Source organism: Brachycentrus maculatus, unplaced genomic scaffold (genome assembly GCF_059751285.1).
Source record: "Brachycentrus maculatus isolate JH-2025_06_01 unplaced genomic scaffold, ASM5975128v1 h1tg000244l, whole genome shotgun sequence".
NCBI classification, from domain to species: domain Eukaryota; kingdom Metazoa; phylum Arthropoda; class Insecta; order Trichoptera; family Brachycentridae; genus Brachycentrus; species Brachycentrus maculatus.
Window position 1 is genome coordinate 2,578,836 of NW_028280995.1, and position 20,600 is coordinate 2,599,435.

General features: G+C 34.3%; 3 protein-coding genes and 1 long non-coding RNA gene across 8 annotated transcripts in view; 1 reads left to right on the plus strand and 3 right to left on the minus strand.

Moving 5' to 3' along the window:
- Positions 1 to 20,600, minus strand: part of LOC148306327 (transmembrane protein 120 homolog) — a 369,069-nt gene that overhangs the window by 124,159 nt on the left and 224,310 nt on the right. The gene's annotated exons all lie outside the window — the stretch shown is intronic.
- LOC148306330 (prostaglandin reductase 1-like) lies at positions 708 to 18,028 on the minus strand. Of its 4 annotated transcripts, none has more exons than XR_015838022.1 (8): positions 17,494 to 18,028; positions 15,348 to 15,450; positions 13,971 to 14,159; positions 12,448 to 12,566; positions 11,187 to 11,341; positions 3,264 to 3,375; positions 1,177 to 2,125; positions 708 to 971 (listed from the first exon to the last, which is right to left on the minus strand). XR_015838022.1 is itself a non-coding variant. In XM_088265213.1 (7 exons), exons 1-7 carry the CDS (start codon positions 17,648 to 17,650, stop codon positions 1,896 to 1,898), a joined length of 1,065 nt encoding a protein of 354 aa, XP_088121339.1. In that variant the 5' UTR covers positions 17,651 to 18,028; the 3' UTR covers positions 715 to 1,895. The 4 variants fall into 4 exon arrangements, 1 of the variants encoding a protein (XP_088121339.1); XR_015838021.1 differs by having other exon boundaries at positions 708 to 984; XR_015838023.1 differs by having other exon boundaries at positions 715 to 962.
- Positions 17,953 to 20,317, plus strand: LOC148306331 (uncharacterized). The gene is made up of 3 exons (XR_015838024.1): positions 17,953 to 18,087; positions 18,943 to 19,072; positions 20,197 to 20,317. It is a non-coding gene; the product is annotated as an uncharacterized LOC148306331 (long non-coding RNA).
- The window catches only part of LOC148306332 (ATP-dependent translocase ABCB1-like), a 48,151-nt gene continuing 45,669 nt past the window's right edge, over positions 18,119 to 20,600 (minus strand). For both annotated transcript variants that reach the window (XM_088265210.1, XM_088265211.1), the window contains 2 exons: positions 20,183 to 20,329; positions 18,119 to 19,113 (listed from right to left, as the gene is read on the minus strand). In XM_088265210.1, the coding sequence (XP_088121336.1) occupies positions 18,919 to 19,113; positions 20,183 to 20,329 (342 nt within the window). In that variant the 3' untranslated portion in view covers positions 18,119 to 18,918. The remainder of the gene's footprint in view (positions 19,114 to 20,182; positions 20,330 to 20,600) is intronic.

The following is a 20,600-nucleotide window of genomic DNA, read 5'->3' on the forward strand; positions in this document are numbered from 1 at the left end:
AGCCTTAAATTGATTTTTTTGTAGTAAAATTTTTACTATTCATAATAAAATGTTAAATTAAGTTAAATATATCAATTGTCTCATGAATTTTTATTTTATATGAATTTATTTCCAATCAAGAAAAAAATGTGATATTAGCCTATTTGTTTTACATATAGGTATATATTTATGCTTGTGTACAAATAAAATAAAATATGTATCATGTTTTATAGGATAGATTAAAAAAAATACATAAAGAAAGTATTTCTTTAAGCATTCCGCTGATAAAACAGAATGCAACAGAAAAAAAACCAAGATGGCGACTTTACATCAGGCGTTCTCTGTCGCAATCTGTTTTATCGATCGTTCTCTGTCACACTCGTTTCGCCGATAAAACAGAGTGCGACAGAGAACGCCTGATGTAAGGTTGCCATCTTGGTTTTTCTCTGTTGCAATCTGTTTTATCGACGGAACACTTTTTAAATTCAAATATTAAAAGAATACGTTTCTTTATGTATATTTTTAAAAACCTATCCTATAAAACATAATATTTTATTTCAAGCATAAATGTGTACACCTATGTGTAAAACAAATAGGCTAATATCTCATTTTTTTCTTGATTGTAAATAAATTCATTTAAAAAAATAATCATAAGATGATCAATACATTTAACTCAATTTCAATCATTTGGGTTTGGATAGGGGTCAAAGAAGGTAAAATGAAAAACCTTTTATAATGATTTAACAAAAAAACACTTGATTAAATAGTTTATTTTAAAATTACATCCAAAAATATTTTATTTACATCATAAATTACATTTCTTGTACAGAATAAATGCATATTAGCAGGCTTATTGCTATGAAACAATACCTTCCAACCAACCAAAATAGACAAGTGATGTTGATTAAGGTTTGTATCTTATACAACTATGTGAAAGTGGGCAGATAGCTCTTGTACATACATATATGTACCGTAGAACGGGGCTGCTTGAACTTTGATGTGTTACTTGAGCCCAGTACAAAAAAAAATTAAATCTGTATTTGGTCTACAATAATGAACGTATCGACATGATTCATTGTTTCCCTGACAGGTGACACTTATTGTCACAATACTTCGATCGATACCACAATCTAAATATTTTTTTTGCACTGGGCTCAAATAACACATCAAAGTTCAAGTAGCCCCGCCCCGTTCTACGGTATTTGAAAATTAAAAAAAAAATAATAAAAACATAGGGAATTTCAGTATGAACAAACACAATATTGTACATTTTTTAAACTGTCGATTGATTTGAACAAGGAAGACATAGGAATAAGGATCAGGTGGGGAGTTGAGGTAAAAAGAGAGGATCTAAGGAAGGGATGATATGATGGACACTTAGCATTCCAACATTTTAGGCGTTTCTTAAAAGTCATCACATTCTTCATATAGAGAGGTAATTCATTCAGAGGTAAAAAATATGTTATGATGATGATGTAAACATAACATTAGTATAAAAATATATTTTTTAACATATCGCTCACTCCTATCAACAACGTGATATAAAAAATAAACTTGTATTTTTCAGGAGATGGTTTTTAAAGATTAAGAATATGATAAAATGTATTAAAAATAAGTATCAAGCCACTTACTGAACTTTTTGCCGTGCAACAGATCTTTTTAGGTAAAACTTGAAGGTTTTTTCTCCATTTGAAAAATATTTAGTATATTTAAAAACATAATTAAACAAAACCTTTTCTTCAAAATGCAAAATCAACACTTTCTGCCCTGTACGGGTAAATATTAAGTTAAACATATGCCGCTTTTGCTGGGATATAATGCATTTTCTGGGCATTCAGAAAACATGCACAACTGAAAATTGACAATTTTTGATATATGACGTTGTTGAAAGGAGTGAGCGATATATATTTATCAAATTAGGCTTTGATAATTGCTTTTCCGACGTTTTCCCCCCGGAGCATTCCAATGAAACCCTCAAACATGTTGTCGAAGCCATTTGTTACGGTTTCTCGGTACTTGAGTTTACCTTCACGGATCCACTTGAGATTTTGCTGGATACCCTCATTCCATCTCGGGACCCATCGATTCACCAGAAATCCTTCCATCTTCAGCTCGTTGAATACTAGCACCGGCTGTAGAATCGGCACTGGAATAATTAGCAATCATTTAACTTGTTCACTGCGTATGAAATACCACGTTAGGTGTGGCGTGCGGGGCAAGCGATATATCGAACATTTCTACCGATGTAGAATATACTCTAGGGGTGTATGAGCACTTGTGCATACTTGTAATTTTACCGTCCTGTTAGCATGATAAAACGGATGATTGGCTTGGATTGGCTTGTACTTTTGGCCGTCTTTCTTCGGATCGGTGTGCTTGATCGGTGCGTGATCACGGTGGGTGTAAACTCGGTAACACTAGATTGTCACTCGCTTTTATTTAAAAAAAAACGGACTGCTGGACGGTAAAATTCCGTGTAGTGCACAAGCGCTCTATGGCTGATTGCCATAGGGCGCTTGTGCACTACACGGCAAAATGCCAATTTCATTAAATCATATTTTATTGTTAAAAACTCTAATTACAGTACATAATTATATTTTCTGTTCATTTATTAATCAATTTTCAGTTCATGTAAGCCAGCATTGATGTTTTGTTCCCTTCCTATGCGCCATCTATCCATATTAGCACTGATATACTAGGAATTTTATTGTAGCTGCACGAATATGGCAAGTAAACACAGTACGAGATAACTCCTAGTCCTAGCAAAGAACGCAATCTACAAGTTATCTCATAGTTGGCAGTCAATGTGTTAAAAATATCAATGCACAGTTGAAAGTATGCCCTTACAGTTTTCACAGGATGTGAAATTTTATGTCATTGTGTTTAGAAAAGTGTTAACACATTGTTTGCTTGAAACGCTTAAAAGCGTCTTTTACATACTGTTGGAAGAGAGCGGGATACGCTTATAAGCATTCTAATTGCTCACTTTTGGTAGAGCGCGAGAGACGCCAAAAAACACTGTACAGATTGGAATTAGGGTCGGGGTTGATAAAAAACTACCAGATAATAATGTGTTAATTCAGCTTTAGTCCCCTTGATGACTTATGTTTTTACTCATTTGTCTCAAAGCGAGTATAAAAATGAGCCGCACATGAATGCTACACACAAAGAGAGCAGTGTGAACTCATATCTTTAAAAAAAAACATATACTAGTATTATATTTACAGAGTATAAGTTAAATATGAAGCAAAAATATTTGATGAAATATTTAAAGGATGACAAACCTTTGGGCAATTGTGAAGCATCATCGTTATAGGAAGAGATAGATCCACACACAGCGATTCTTCCAAAACGATTCATCTGATTGAGTATAACGGAACTCAGTTCACCTCCAACCTTTCAATAAATAATAATAACAAATTATTAATTTGTAGCAACAGTCGCAAAATGCGCAATTTAGATTTTTTTCAGTAGAGGCATTTAAAATTGTTACCTACAAAATACTAGACAGTCACAATGAAAGTAGAACTCTTTAATGGAGAGATTTGAATGTAATGTCAGTTTTGGAGATAAAAAAAAAATATATAACTATCCGCCTCCATAGTGTAATGGTCAGCACGCTCGGCTACCATTCTGGAGGTCCCCGGTTCGATTCCCAGGGGGGTTCAAATAAATAAAAGTGATTTTTTCACTCTAATGTTTATTCAATATCACCCTGGATTGGTACCTGAAGCGGAGGGCTGATCACCTTTCCTTCATGTGTTAACGATCAAGATAACACTGTGTTTATATAATGCAGTGCCATATGCACCATTGGGGTGCGGATAAGGGTTTGAAGAATAATTTTTTTATGTTAGTTTTTTTGTTTGTTTTTGTAAATGTGCAATATTTTGTCAGCCGGATAATACAAGCAAGAATAAATAGCATTCAATAAAAATTTAAAAAATTTAAATCTAATAAAGAAGATAAAAGATTAGAAAAACCTTAATTAAATCTTTAGTTAGGAGGATTCTGTTATATGGTGAAACGTGGACTTTCGGGCAGGCAGAATGGGAGAGGCTGGAGACGTTTGAGATGTGGTGCTACAGGCGCATGTCGGGGATTACTTGGTCGGAACATGTAGAGAACAAACAGGTTTTAAGCAGGGCTAGATGCTTACTAAGTAAAGTAACACAACAGCGAGCCAAACGGATATGCCATAATAAAAGATACCCAGGCCTGCGGATTGCGGAAGGCATGTGCAAAGGGATAAACTACAGAGGACAACCCCGCTTAACCTACATCATGGGTGGCAAAAATTTTCAGTAGCCGGGCCAGATTTTAGAAATCAGATTTCTTTCCGGGCCGTTAAACTAAATTAATTTTATTATTCAAAGCAAACATGGAATATATATATTTTTTTAAAGAAGATATAACAACATTTTGAGTGTGTCCAAATACTTGTTCACAAAATCTGGATTATATATTATATTATAATCCAGATTTTGTGAACAAGTATTTGGACATACTCAAAATGCTGTAAATAAATTGTCTGGTCAAATTATAAGCTTAAGTAATAAAAGTGAAAATGGTATTTTCTGGCGTTTCTCATGTGTGTGATTGAAATCCAGGATTTGGACCTCACATACTAATATAAGAGTTTCTGCTTAGTAAAGAGCTTCTTTACATCTCACCAATAGATATCTCTAGTGAAGTTCTAGTGATTCAAGAACAAGGTTTCTAAATTGGTTCATATATTTATTTATTTATTTATTTATTTATTGAACGGCTGAAGCCTTTAAAGTAATACATATAATACATATATACAGTATCTAATACAAATTTTTTTTTATTAAAAATACACTAATGAATACACTAATAGAGAAACAAAAAATCTTGTAACAAATAGTCTTATAACATAAAATCATAATTAAAAAATAAAATAACAAGTAGTAAGCACTAGTAAATAAACGTCTCCTACAAACACTATCGGCGAGCAGTAAGAGAGAGTGAAACACAACGTTTAAATTTATCCATTATAACATGGAGAAGAAATGCTGAGAAAGTACAGATTTCAAGGAGGATAACAATATATTGAATAAATCTATACTTTCAAAAGCATTGGCTAACATGTGAAGCCGCGGAATCGGAGAGAACATGGCATAGTTTGCATTATGTACAAATACTGCGAATACAGATTTTTGCCTAGTACCTCTTTGGCGCACGCTAAGCTTTATTTGGTTTAGGAGATCAGGGCTGTCCAAAAAATTGTTAATAATTTTATATAACAGAACCAGATCAGTGATTTCCCTTCTATCACTTAGATTTATCAATTTAAGCCGCTTCATTATGCAATTATAATCTAACTCAACAATAGGTATATTTAGTTTAAAATTAATATATCTAAGGAACTTGTGTTGCACTCTCTCTATGCTGTCAGCGTGTATAGCATAATGAGGAGACCAGACTGTGGAGCCGTATTCCAACTGACTTCTGATTAGGGCAACATACAAGGACTTCAAAGCATCAATAGATTTAAAATCCCTTGCTGCCCTAATCACAAAACCGAGAGTTTTAGATGCTTTGTTTACCATTTCACTGATATGCGCTGCAAATGACAATTTATCATCAAAGATGACTCCCAAATCTTTTATCCTCTGGACACTTGATAAGGCAGTCCCGTTGATACTATATTGAAAAATGAATGGTTTTTTTATTCTAAAGAATCGCATGATATAGCACTTTTCAAGATTTAGATAAAGTGCATTCCTAGAGCACCACAATTGAAGTTTATCAAGATTTTTTTGAAGAATAAAGTTATCATCAGGAGTTTTGATAAGTCTGTAAATCTTGAGATCATCAGCGAATAAAAGTGTTTGGACATCGTGAAATATAATAGAAATATCATTTACAAATAAAAGAAATAAAATAGGGCCAAGGTGAGATCCTTGTGGGACACCACTCTTAGCAACAAAAGGTGAAGATTCGATGCCTTTAATCTTCACGCACAAGACTCTGTCACATAAATAGCTGTCGATCCAGTTTATAAAACTTCCTGTTATTCCCATCGCTTTTAGCTTCTCGAGAAGGATATGATGAGAGACTCGGTCGAAGGCTTTGCTAAAATCAGTGTAGATAGAGTCAATTTGATGCCCTCCAGCTATACCTTCAATTATATAGTTTTGGTATATTAATAGGTTAGAAACTGTAGATCTACCCTGAGTAAATCCATGTTGTGTAGTTGATATTACTTTAGATACTTCAGGTTGAATGGCATCTAGCACAAGAGACTCGAAAAGTTTAGGTAATGCAGAAAGAATGGAAATTGGACGATAATTTAACACATTACCTCTATCTCCCTTTTTAAAGATAGGTGTAAGATAAGATTTTTTCCAATATTTAGGAAAACAACCTGTTGACAAAGAATTATTAAACAATTTACATAAGGGAACAATTAGTGATTCCATACATTTAACTAAGAAAATATTAGGAATATTGTCTGGACCAGGGGACTTCTTACAATCAAGTTTTAAAATTTTCCTTTTGATACTGTCAGGGTGTATACAGCATGTATGTAAATTAAAATAATCCAGAATATCAGTAGATCGTGTGTAAGTGTGTGCTGTAGAGTCGTACACACTACCAAAGAATTCTGAAAATAGATTAACTATTATTTCCAGATTGTCACTGGATCTACCATTCAAGTACATAGTGTTGGGATAACCACAGTCATCATTACGTACTGAATTGGTGAATTTCCAGAGTGCTTTTACATTGTCTTTGACTGAGTTTTCAACGGTATGTATATAATTCGAGTAGCATACTAATGACAGAGACTTGCATTGTGCCCTTAATTTTGAGAATATACTATAATGATTTACGCTATTCGTTCTTTTAAAAATTAAATGAGCAATCTTTTTTTCAGTTATAATGTTAATTAATTCTTTGGTGAACCATTTGGGATAAATATTTGTTTTATAGTTTACAACTGGTACATTTTGTTCAACTACTTTATAAATTATGGAGTAAAATTGTTCAATATGTGTGTTAATGTCATCATTACTATCGAGAAATGACCAATCTGTTGAGAATAAACTATCAGACATCCTCTGGTAGTCGGCTTTTAAGAAATTCATTGAGCGTATTAGTGAAGAAACTGGTCTCACCACAAAGGTATTCACTAATATATCGATGGGTGGATGATATGAGTCCATTGGGAGTAGCAAGTCATGCGACGGATTAACTTTAGTTTGTAAATCACTAGAAAATACAAGATCCAATAAGCGGTTATTAGAACAACATACATGATTAAGCTGATACATACCCGTTAATAAAGACATATCTAAAATAGAGCGACACTTATCACTAATACTATCCCGGTCATTTTCAATATCATTTGTCCAATTAATATTCTCGGGAAGGTTGTAGTCTCCAATTAGCACGAGTTTAGCTTTAGGATACCGTGCACGAATCAGTTCAACGTCCTCAATATGGTCTTTATATTTCTGGTGATCGGAATCAGGTGGGATGTATACACACCCTACAATTATTTTGATGGCTAGGTTCTTGATTTCTATGAATAGGTGTTCCACACTTTTGTTTTTAGAAGTAATCTTCGCCGAATTTAGTAATTTTGAGGTACATATCATTACTCCTCCTCCTCGTGATTTATTGCTTGAATGGTTACTCCTGTCACATCTGAAAATATTGTAAGATTCCAGTTGTAGTTCGGATGATTTAATTTTGGGTGACAGCCAAGTCTCTGATAAAAGTAGGACGTCGTGAGAAAGGGTCGGGGCAGTGGTTAGAAGTTCTTTTATTTTTGTATTGATACCTCTGACATTCTGATAATAGCACGATACGATTGGTTTTTTGGGGATTTTTAGTTTTTGGGTGCAAATTTTGATATCCTTGGTATCAAATTTATAAATTTTATTCCGATATTTAACTCACCACCCTTTTTTCTGGTTTCGACTTCCTCCCATAATTTTTTTAAATGTTCTCTTTGCATGTCCGTGAGATCATTTTTTAACCTAATACCACTCGGTAGACTATTTCTATTCATGAAGAATAATTGCACTTCATCACATGAGTCTAGAGTAATCTTTAATGGCCTGTTATTACTCGGGTTTTTGATCCCAAGCCTCTGGACTTTTATAACCTTTGGCCTGTCCTCAGCACTGAAGTTGTTAACTATATCGGAGACTTTGGCTTCATCTTCAATTATCTCAGCAGCTCTGGCGTTGGTAGTTGCTTCAGGAATATTCAGTAATAAAATATTTTTAGACCTTATTTGTCTCTCCTGTAATTCTGCAGCCATAGAAGAAAAGTCTGGTGTGTTCGAAGTGGTATTTGTTGTAGGAGGGTGGTTCGAGAGAATGCTCTTATAAGCAGTAACTTCACCTTCGAGAGATCCCATGTACACCGCTATTTCGGAAATGGTACCAGATAATTCTGTGGTTTCTCCCAAAAGTTTGTTTTGTTGATCTTTGGTAAATTTTTCTGACATAATAAGCTGGTGTAATTTCTTGAAAATATCCTTCGATTTCGTAACCAGTTTGCTAGCAGGAGAAATTTCCATTGCGTAAATAGTTAAATTGCGGTAGTTGATGTGAGTACTTTCAGAAGTAGGTGGGTCACGAGCGGCCGAGGCAGGTACGCAGGTACGCAGGTACGCAGGTAGGTAGATGGACGGCGCGAGCCGCGTCGCCCAATCAGGCGCTCGGGGTTTGCACTGCTCGCGACAAGTGAACTCACCTCCTTGGATTTGTGTACACAATAATTTAATTTAAATAACTTTTATCGCCTTATCTGTGCGACTGTCCAAACAATTAAGTAAATGAAATGTCACTATAACTAAACAATAACTAAATTATGAAACGTCAAAACGACAAACTTGCACCAGATCACCGCAAATATTCCCGGAGCGCAAATACACGTCTGTGTGCTACTACGAACGAAACTCTTATGTATATATATAGAACATCCAAGAATTTGAGTAGTGTGGTTGTCAATAATGGGTAGAATTGGTGAATGTTACACGTGTGTAAAGTCATCACTTAAACCAGCCTATGACGGTCGTCAGCCCCGTAAATGCCCAGAATTCCATATTCTTCTTCATCTTTGATGAGATGTCAAAAAATAATAAGATATAACAAAATATAATATTGTGAGACGTCTGATTTTGTTTGTAAGAACTAAGTGCATCAATGTTGATACGTTATGGATTGATGTTGTTGCTACACGCAAACAGTTTTCCAAATGCTCATCAGTGATTCTTGTTCTCATTGAGATTTAATATGCTTCATTTGACTAGTATCATGGCTACTGTATAACTAGCTTTTACATGGCATTTTGACTTTGAGTCGCTCTAGCACTCAGTTATAGCAGCTTGTATTCTATTATTTTTTGACATCTCATCAAAGATGAAGAAGAATATGGAAGTCTGGGCATTTACGGGGCTTACGACCGTCATAGGCTGGTTTAAGTGATCACTTTACACACGTGTAACATTCACCAATTCTACCCATTATTGACAACCACACTTTAAATGCCCAGACTTCCATATTCTTCTTCATCTTTGATGAGATGTCAAAAAATAATATGAAAATAACTGTAATTGGAGATAATCCAGATTTTGTGAACAAGTATTTGGACACACTCAAAATGTTGTAAATAAATTATCTGGTCAAATTATAAGCTTAATAATAAAAATGAAAATGGTATTTTCTGGCGTTTCTCATGTGTGTGATTATAATCCAGGATTCGGATCTCACATACTAATATAAGAGTTTCTGCTTAATAAAAAGCTTCTTTACATCTCACCAATAAATGTCTCTAGTGAAGTTCTAGTGATTCAAGAACAAGGTTTCTAAATTGGTTCATATATATAGAACATCCAAGAATTTGAGTGGTGTGGTTGTCAATAATGGGTAGAATTGGTGAATGTTACACGTGTGTAAAGTGATCACTTAAACCAGCCTATGACGGTCGTAAGCCCCGTAAATGCCCAGACTTCCATATTCTTCTTCATCTTTGATGAGATGTCAAAAAATAATATGAAAATAACTCCTGTAATTGGAGATAATCCAGATTTTGTGAACAAGTATTTGGACACACTCAAAATGTTGTAAGCTTGTATTCTTATCAATGTGTATTTAAACGTAGATCGCAAAATGGTGTGATTTGTTAACACGAATATAACTAACTAACTAACTAACCATCACGCCGCTTCCCCGCACGTGTAGGCAGAGAGAAAAAGCGCCACACCACTCTGTCCTTGCAAACATTCTTCGCCTCTTCCACGTTCATGCATCTCCTCATACATACCCACCGATTGTTACGACTCCTAACCTGACCACTTTCAAGTATTTTAACACGAATATACCATAGAAGAAATTGTCACGATAGTGAGATACTTCTTTGTATGGGATATGATACGAACTACGCACGATGGAATGTTCTTTTGGTGGTTTTATATACACTTAAAGAAAAAATGTGTAAAATGCTCCGCGGGCCGCAAACAGACACCCGGTGGGCCGCATGCGGTTTGCGGGCCGCGGGTTGGCCACCCTTGACCTACATGGACCAAATTATCTCCGACATGCGCTGTAGCGGGTGCGCTGAGTTGAAGAGACGGGTGGAGACTGACCATGAAAGAAGCAAATCAATCATCATAAACCCACAAAGAAAGAATGTGAATGAATGAAGGAAACCCAATATTATTCCTTCATTTATAAAATGACGGCGACATTTAGGGGGAAATAAGTTCTATAGACGCAGTTACAGCAGTTTGACATATCGCTCACTCCTTTCAACAACGTCATACGTATATCAGAATTTGTCAATTTTCAGTTGTGCATGTTTTCGGAATGCTTAGAACAATGTACTATATCCCAGCAAAAGTGGCATATTTTTTACTCAATATTTACCCGCTACAGGGCAGAAAGTGATGTTTTTGTATTTTGAAGAAAAGGTATTGTTTTATTTAAATATACTAAATATTTCTCAAATGGAGAAAAAAACATTCAGGTTTTACCTAAAAAGATCTGTTGCACAGTAAAAAGTTCATTAAGTGGCTTAATATTTATTTTAAATATATTTTATTCTATTTTTAAACATTAAAAACGATCTTCTGAAAAATCAAGTTTTTTGATTTATGACGTTGTTGAAAGGAGTGAGCGATATGAGTTTAGTATTTTTATATCTATTTAATACTCAGAACTCACATTGTCAAAATAACAGTCAATTCTTTGCGGGGCAGCTTCCTTCAGGGCTTTTCTTGGATTCACCGTTTTATAGTTGAAAGCATGATCGAACCCCATTTCTTCCGTTAGCCATTTGCATTTAGAATCTGAACCGGCAAATCCAATGACTTTGCATCCTATAATAAAAAAAGTATTTATCATTTCAGTTTTTTAATGTATTGTCAAAATATGATATAAAAATAAGCAAACAACCAGTTCCAAGCTCATCGTAATTTACTAAGAAATGAATCATAACAACTTATATTTCTAAATTATATTTTTACATATGGAAACGTATGGAAGTGAAACATGGAGTTGGCGAAAGAAGGATGAAAGTATACTGAATGCAGTCGAAATGCGATCTCTCAAAAGAATGTGCGACAAAACGATGTATGATAGATGTTAGAATAGTGAAATAAGGAAGGAATGCAAAGCTGAGATAAGCATTATCGATAAAATTAAGAAAGTGTGTTGAGATGGTTTGGACATGTAGAACGAATGAGTGAGGAAAGAACGGTAAAACAAATTTATGAGGCGAATGTAAGTGGAAAAAAGAGCAGAGGAAGACCGAGAAAAACATGGCACGATCATGTATGCCAAATACTTGAAAGTGGTCAGGTTAGGAGTGGTAACAATCGGCGGGTATGTATGAGGAGATGCATGAACGTGGAAGAGGCGAAGAATGTTTGCAAAGACAGAGTGGTGTGGCATTCTATTCTCTCTGCCTACCCCTGCGGAGAAGCAGCGTGATGGTTAGTTAGTTAGTTTTTATTTTTACATACTTTGATGTGGTTTTAAATCACCCGTTATTAACCGCTTAATAGTTGAATTTTGGAGAGAAAATTTGTTGGTGCAAGAAATTGCCACCCATAAGTGGAAACAAAACTATCTGAAAACCGCTCGGGTTATTCAATAAACACAAATGGGTTAATATTTTACTCGGTTAAAGCAGGACTGACGAGTCGAAATACGATTCTCGTCACACGCAACAAACTCCTTGCCCGAGTCACGTTCGGGCTAGTCAGGGAACTAGTTAAGCCCTACTCTTTTTATACACACCAGCAATATTCTCAACACACATTATTTTCATATTTCACATTCAGGAATAAGATTTCCAAGTTAAAAATGATTCATCGTTTGTTAACAATGCACTAATATGCCTAAATTAGTAAATTAGGTAAAAGTCACATTACAAAGGTCATCATAATGGCAATGCAAAGATAAGGTAGGGAAACTAGCGGACCCATAATTTTGGCAATCTGTCCAACATGAGAACCAACTGCTCCCGCTGCTCCGGAAATGACAACCGTCTCCCCTTTCTTGGGTTGACACACTTCCAGCAGTCCAAAATATGACGTGTTACTGTAAAAAAGAAATTAAATAATCTACATAATCTTATGTGTGGAAAAAATATCAATCAACTACTCAGTCCAGTTGTTCTTAACCGGTGCTCCGCGAGCTTGTTGCAAGTGCTCCGCGAAATTATGAAAACCAAAATTTAACGTTGACTCATTTACTGTGCAATTTAAGTTAATTTAATATAATGGCTAGATGGCAGCACCCTTGCAAAGTGAAGCTGTGTGCGCTCACCTCACAACAGCGGTCAAGATATCTTTGATTCCATATCATCATACATAGAACAATTGAAAATATCATGGGAGTTATGTGTAGGAATTTGTAGACTTAATTTATGTATTAATTTTAAATCAAACACAGATTTTTTTGAGTCTACTAAGTTGTATTTTATTAACAAAAACACATAAAAAATTTATACTGTGACAATTGTTTCGCCTTGTTAGGGCATTATGTTCATTCGTTTGAAAATGCCCTAACAAGGCGAAACAATTGTCACAATATAATTTTTTTATGTGTTTTTGTTAATAAAATACAACTTAGTAGACTCGAAAAATCTGTGTTTGATTTCAAATTAATACATAAATTAAGTCTATACTAATTCCTACACATAACTCCATATGATTTAAAATTAATATAATAATAAAACCCTTATCCGCACCCCAATGGTGCATAAGGCACTGCATTATACAAACAAAGTGTTATCTTGATCATTAAACCACGAAGGAAAGGTGATCAGCCCTCTGCTTCAGGAACCAGTCCAGGGTAATAATGAATAAATATTAGAGTGAAAAAATCACTTATATTCATTTGGCCCCCCTGGGAATCGAACCCGGGACCTCCAGAACGGTAGCCGAGCGTGCTGATCATTACACTACGGAGGCGGACAAAATTAATACATAAATTAAAATGGAGTTCTACAAATTAAACGCCATCAATCAATAAATAATATTTGTACAGAGGGTGCTCCATCAACGGTAAGTTCATTGAAAGGATTTGTGAACCTAGGCTTAACAATTTGGATGAAAAAATGAGAGAAGCTATATCAAATATTACACCTAATATCACTGAAATTTGTAAAAGCCGACAAGCTCAGGTGTCACATTAAATAATTTTTGCCGCAAAAAGTTTAATTGTAGTATTTATGTTTTTATGTATTTTTCGTAGATAATTTAATTTGTAACTTGTCTGTTATAAAATAATCAGTTGCTTGCATTTAATAAAAGTTATCTTTGTATGTTTTTTGGATCTTAAGGTTTGGTGTACTATGAATTTTCCTTGTCACCTTTTGATCCCCATCCCCCCTCCCTGGCTCCCTGACTTCAAAAAGGTTCAGAACCACTGGGCGAGACACACAGTCATAGTGTAATTATAAGTCATAATAAGTCAAAGTGTAAGCTATTTTTTACTCACCCAGGCATTCCCAAAACCCCAAGCCCCAAGGATGGCGGTAGGTCTCCAATATCTGGCAGAATGTATGTAGGAGCTGTTAGAGATGACTTTGCAAATCGTTTTCCACCGTCAATAGTCAGATCTCTCCATCCGTAATTGGCTACTACCAACTTACCCACAGGAAAATCCTTGTTCTTACTTTCAACTATCCTGAAACATTAAAAAAAATTATATAAATAAATAAAAGAAAGAGAGATGCTCAATTTTACAGTTCTAGAAGTGTAACTAATGGGTAACTGTAATTTTGCCTGTAGTCTGCCTCCGTAGTGTAATGGTCAGTACGCTTGGCTACCGTTCTGTAGGTCCCGGGTTCGATTTCCAGGGGGGGGTCAAATAAATCTAAGTGATTTTTTCACTCTAATATTTATTCAATATTATCCTGGACTGGTACCTGAAGCGGAGGGCTGATTACCTTTCCTTCGTGTGTTAATAATCAAGATAACACTGCGTTTATATGATTCAGTGCCCTATGCACCATTGGGTGCGGATAAGGGTTTTAAAAATAACTGTTATTTTATCAGTTATCTGATTGGGATGGTATTCAACACTTTTTCGTGGTTTATATTTTTTTCTGTAAGAAGTAAGAGTTTTCTGAAGTAATGTATTCTTTTAAAGAAGTCATTATTTAATTTGATCACCATTGTATAGTTTATTCACTCTCTTCACATTATTTAACCCTAGATTACAGGACAATTGTAAAATTTACGACAGACTTATAATTTGTGGGAAGCACTGAAGCAACACATTTAAAGAATGTAGTGACAAATAGCATGTATCCTAATATGTTTACTGATATTTCATGTTTGTATTTTATATAAAGTTCTCAAAAAACATGTTGCACTTATTTTTAAAATGCTTTTAGTAAACAATTTTGGTAAAATGTGAGTTTTGCTTATCGTCATACATTTTACAATAGTCCCATATTAAGGTGAATTGAAACAAGTCCCGTGGTCGAGGGTTAATTAAATCCAATAGTGTAAATTGCTATCTTGATTGTATATTACACAAGCATGAAGTCATCAGTGTTACACGGGAGCCAGCACAGATAAAAATCTAAAATTCTTTTCGTCTTCTGAATTTAAACTGATTGGTCTGTGGCATCCTCAGATGATACTTCCTGTGACGTGGCTGTTAGCTATTCTTCCATTTTTTAGAAAATAAATGTTTTATATATTTTTTTAAAGTTTCAAATCTCATGGTGACTTGCTAACAAATTTTACAATATTTCCTTATCTTACATTTGACGCATTCTTGAGTGCTATAAATTTTACAGTAATTTTTTAAGTACTCTTAAATTCTTTAATCATAAGTAGATGATAATAGTCAGATTATATTCACCTTGCAACTTGAGAGCCAATCATATCAGTTCCTTCAGGATACCTTATCATATACGCTCTCATGTACGGATCCACGCTCAAGTATTCGGCTTTACATAGGAATTCTAAAAACAAAAATAAAACCCATTCATGTAAAGTATTGACATAAAAAATCCTTAAGGTGGAGACTGATCGGAGCATTTCGTCATTACGAAACGTTGTAACATCGCTCGCGGTGAGCATGTTACGTTACGACGTTACGGCATTGCTGACTGACCGCGATCAGTGCTAGTTTAGAACACAACTGCTCGCTTGTTGCCTTGTGCTCAGTGTTGCCATATCGCTCACTCCTTTCAACATCATAAATCAAAACACTTGATTTTTCAGGAGATCGTTTTTAAAGTTTTAAAATATAATACAATGTATTAAAAATAAGTATCAAGCCACTTATTAAACTTTTTACTGTGCAACAGATCTTTTTGAGTAAAATCTGAATATTTTTTCTCCATTTGAAAAATATTAAGTATATTTAAAAAAATTAATTAATAAATACCGTTTCTTCAAAATGCAAAAACAATACTTTCTGCCCTGTAGCGGGTAAATATTAAGTTAAAAATATGTCGCTTTTGCTGGGATATATTACATTTTATGGGCATTCCGAAAACATGCACAACTGAAAATTGATGATTTTTGATATATGACGTTCTTAAAAGGAGTGAGCGATATGCCAAACCAAAAAATCTGAATTACAGTCTAGAAATCTGTATTAAATTTAATTATTAAAAATCTGTATGAATCTTTGCATTCGTAGTTAAATTGTCGGGCGACTTAGACGTGATTCTTGGTTCTGTGATTTTAATAAATTACAGCTTACTCCAGATGAAGAAAAAAAATTCCCCGCCGTTTTGGGAATTTCCCACAGATTGGCAACCCTAGTACTGACCTAAAATTGCATCCGACTTCGGAAGGAGCATTCGGAATGGGCGGCGAGCAACTTGGCTCGCATTGTAACATGTTAAGTTACAACGAAATGCTCCGGTCAGTCTCGGCCATTAGAATTTTGGAAAGAATAACAGTTGTATCTCATGTTAGCATTTTAACCCGTTCAGTCGATTGATGCTTGAGGATGGGTAGGGTATTTGTACAATCTGCGCCGGCCTAATTTCAAAGTCAGAAAAGAAGGAATTATTTAATGTTTTTATACAAATGTTTTACACCAATCTCTTTATTAAGGTGTTCCACAAAGTGTATGCCGCGGCACACTGGTGTACCGTGGTGATTAGTTGGTGTGCCGCGGAAAAAAGTCTAGTTTTTTGAAGATAATATCCTTATAAACAATTGCTCCAAATTTTGATCCCCTGAGCTCAGTTAAACAGGCTCACATTAGCATTAAACATAATATGTTATACATGTTTTCGCTTTATATAAATTTTTTTAATAAATCAATATTAGATAAACTTTGTTTTTTCTTTGGTGTATCTCAAAAATTTCTTGATTTGGCAGGTGTGCCTTGAACAAAAAATGTTTGCGGAACACTGGTCTAAACTATATGTATACAATTATCAAATCCCGTTGCCAGCGGTCCGCAGGCGTCAAAAAACACCCGTCCGAATTGTGTTAAAAATATTCGGATTATGAACAAATATCTTGTTAGCAAAACACTTCGAGATAAAGATGAAATTAAAGTAACTTTGAACATTAAGAGTAAACCCACTCACATGTAGGAATGGCTATAAAACATAAATTTGAAGCCTAAGTAGGGCCATCGTAACGGTGTTGTAGAAGTGATAGAATTCAGAGTCATTTGGATGTTAGGGAATTCAAAAATTTAAAACGTGTCTCATTTCCTTGTGGGAATATCTACTATATCACTATATAATCTGAGGAAAAAACATGCCTTATTGGATAGATATTTAAAAACTTGACAAGCCTCAAACACCTGATATTTTCAAGGAAGATGAGTCATTTAGCTCATCTCAGTTAACTTGGCTTACAATAAATCGAGTTTAACAACAAATTTTGAGGTTATTTTTTCATGTTTACATTTGAATTGATTGTCACGTTACAAGGAAATTTACATTTCTTTCTTCTTAAATGAAATACTCAATCCAGTTAGATTTTTGTCTTAATAATTTGATAATCATTGTAAGTAAACAATTCAAACATACCGCCATTCTCAAGTGCGGGAAGATTTTCTTCTACGACATTGAAATCGCTCTTTTTAGGTTCCCCTTGAAAGTGTTTGGCAAAAACATACTTTTTGGATTTGGAAAATGTGGTTGAATAAAACCTTCTAAATAAATTTGTTACGGGCCGGGTGTTCATTGTCAAGGAGTATACTTTTACGAAACACTATACACCGAATAAGTACTGGAAAGTACCTCACTTATTGTATAAAAAGTTATTTGATAACATGATAACGATAACAAAATGTCAAAATTTGGCGCAGTACAAAGTTCAAAAAACTGCTATCCATGAACCATAAACAAGAATAAAAGAGACCATTCGTAAGCAGGAATAATTTATCCAAACAAATATAATAAATAGCATTGTGTGGAAATTTAACTTTTTTATAAATTGTTTTAATTATTAAAAATAATAATAATAAAAGTCTTTACAGCCTGCCAAAATAAAAAGAGTTACGAAGTTGGAATTACGTAAATAATACGGCGTTGAAATTTTAATGGCTGGTTCACTCACACAAAATTGATTGGCGGACCATCCCGTTCATCTACGATTCCCAATAGCGGCGAAGTCCTCTCGTAATTATACGAAGTTTATTAATATATATGTTAGCGATAAATGATGGTAACTAACACAAAAAAAATATTACTTGAATTATGGATGAATAAAAAGACAGGTTGTTTAAATTATTTTATTTTTTGATAACTCCAATATAAATATACATAATTATCTTAAAACGGTATGTACATCTATTAAAAATAAATTATAATATTGGTCATTCAGCATTCAATACTGTGATTAGCTAAAGCGTGAAAATCATTGGTATTTTTCTTATTGTTCTTAATTTTAAAATTACAAAAAAACTGTATGTTCTCATATTTGCAGTATTTAATGCCGAAAGACAGTAAATTATGCCTGATTTATGACAAGACGCACATAATATTTACACTTATTTAGACTTATCTACACATTTATTTAAATTTCAATTAAGATATTTGAAATTGTTATGTATTTTATAAACTTACTATTAATTATATAAAATACACACATAGATACTTATTGACCATAGTCATAGCGATTTATTTATTGGTAAACGGTAATATTACATTAAGTACAGCAGAGCTGTGAATGAGGTGTGTTTTTTAAAGGAACACAATGCAGTTATAATTTCATAAATTCAAAGTATTTTTTTTAAAGTGACTTTTATATATCACAAAACCATTTTTATAATATTATTTTTAATAAAAATCAAGATCCTGATTTAATATACTCAAACTGTACTCTTGAATAACCCAGCAAACTCAAAATATTTAGTATTCCTCACTAAATAATAATACCCATGTAAAGCACATTTTGCGTACTGCCATTATAAATGTCGGTCATGGTTGAAAATGTCTTGTTAAGGATGTTTAATGAGTTTTCTGTTTTTGAAGTCGGTAGTAAATGCCTCTCATCTCCATGAGCTGACTGTGCGTGCCAGATTCAGCCACGACCCCTTCATTGAACACACAAATGAGATCTGCATCTTTGATTGTGCTCAGTCTGTGGGCAATAGTGATACAGGTACGTCCTAACTTGGCTTTATCAAGGGCTTCTTGGACAACCTGGAAATATAAAAAATACATTAGAATTTATCATCACCGGTTTGATAACTCACTTCCTTAGTGTTGATTTGTTCAAAGGACCATTAACCCTTACTGGTCCAATGTCGAATCTCATTCGACATTGATTTTTTGCTCTTAGGTCCCATGTCGGATGTTATTCGACATTTTTTTCATTATTAATATTATTTATTTGAATTCCAATCATACATTTTTGTCACTCATATCTATTACAACAGTATGTGGAGCAGAGGACAAAAGATTTTTTCCAATTGGAATGTAACTGTCTACCTAGATTTTTTTTTTAATTTTGGGGGACCCGAAAGGGTTAACTACTTGTTTTTTTAGTGTTTATTTTTTCAATAGACAACATACTATTTTAGTGCTCATTTTTTCAGTAGACGATTGACATTTCGCTTTCTTAGCACTCATTTGTTAAAAAGACCGGTAACTACTTGCTTTCTTAGTGCTGATTCGTTCAATAGACCATTATCTGCTCGCTTCCTTAGTGCTCATTTTTTCAATACACCGTTGACAATTTGCTTTGTTACCACTCATTTGTTCAACGGACCATTGACAACTTACTTTCTTAGTGCTCATTTGTTCAATCTACCATTATCTGCTCGCTTCCTTAGTGCTCATTTTTTCAATACACCGTTGACAATTTGCTTTGTTACCACTCATTTGTTCAACGGACCATTGACAACTTACTTTCTTAGTGCTGATTCGTTCAATAGACCATTATCTGCTCGCTTCCTTAGTGCTCATTTTTTCAATACACCGTTGACAATTTGCTTTGTTACCACTCATTTGTTCAACGGACCATTGACAACTTACTTTCTTAGTGCTCATTTGTTCAATCTACCATTATCTGCTCGCTTCCTTAGTGCTCATTTTTTCAATACACCGTTGACAATTTGCTTTGTCGCCACTCATTTGTTCAACAGACCATTGACAACTTACTTTCTTAGTGCTCATTTGTTCAATACACCATTGACAACTCGCTTTTTTAGTACTCGTTTGTTCAAAATATATTAACTCGATATATTAATTAATAGGAAGATTTGTATACCTTTTCACTCTCAGTGTCCAGAGCAGACGTTGCTTCATCTAACAGCAACACTCTGGGGTTTCTAAGCAGTGCTCTCGCGATGGCGACTCTTTGTTTCTGGCCTCCAGATAATTGTGCTCCTTTGCTGCCCAGACGAGTGTTGTAGCCCTGGAATAATCAAAATAATTCAAATAACGAAATGAGGAATGTTCCCTTAGTCTATTACCTTTGACCCTTCCTCAACTATTAATTTTTCAAGGCTCTTATCGTTTTTTTGTTTGGAAGGGCTTGTTTCTAACAGATGCAAAATAGTCATCTATATTTAGATTGTTTAAAATGGAAATGTTAATAAATATCTATAGATGTATTAATAGTGTATTTCTTATAGTTCTTCTTCTTCAAACCCTTATCCGCACCCCAATAGTGCATAGGGCACTGC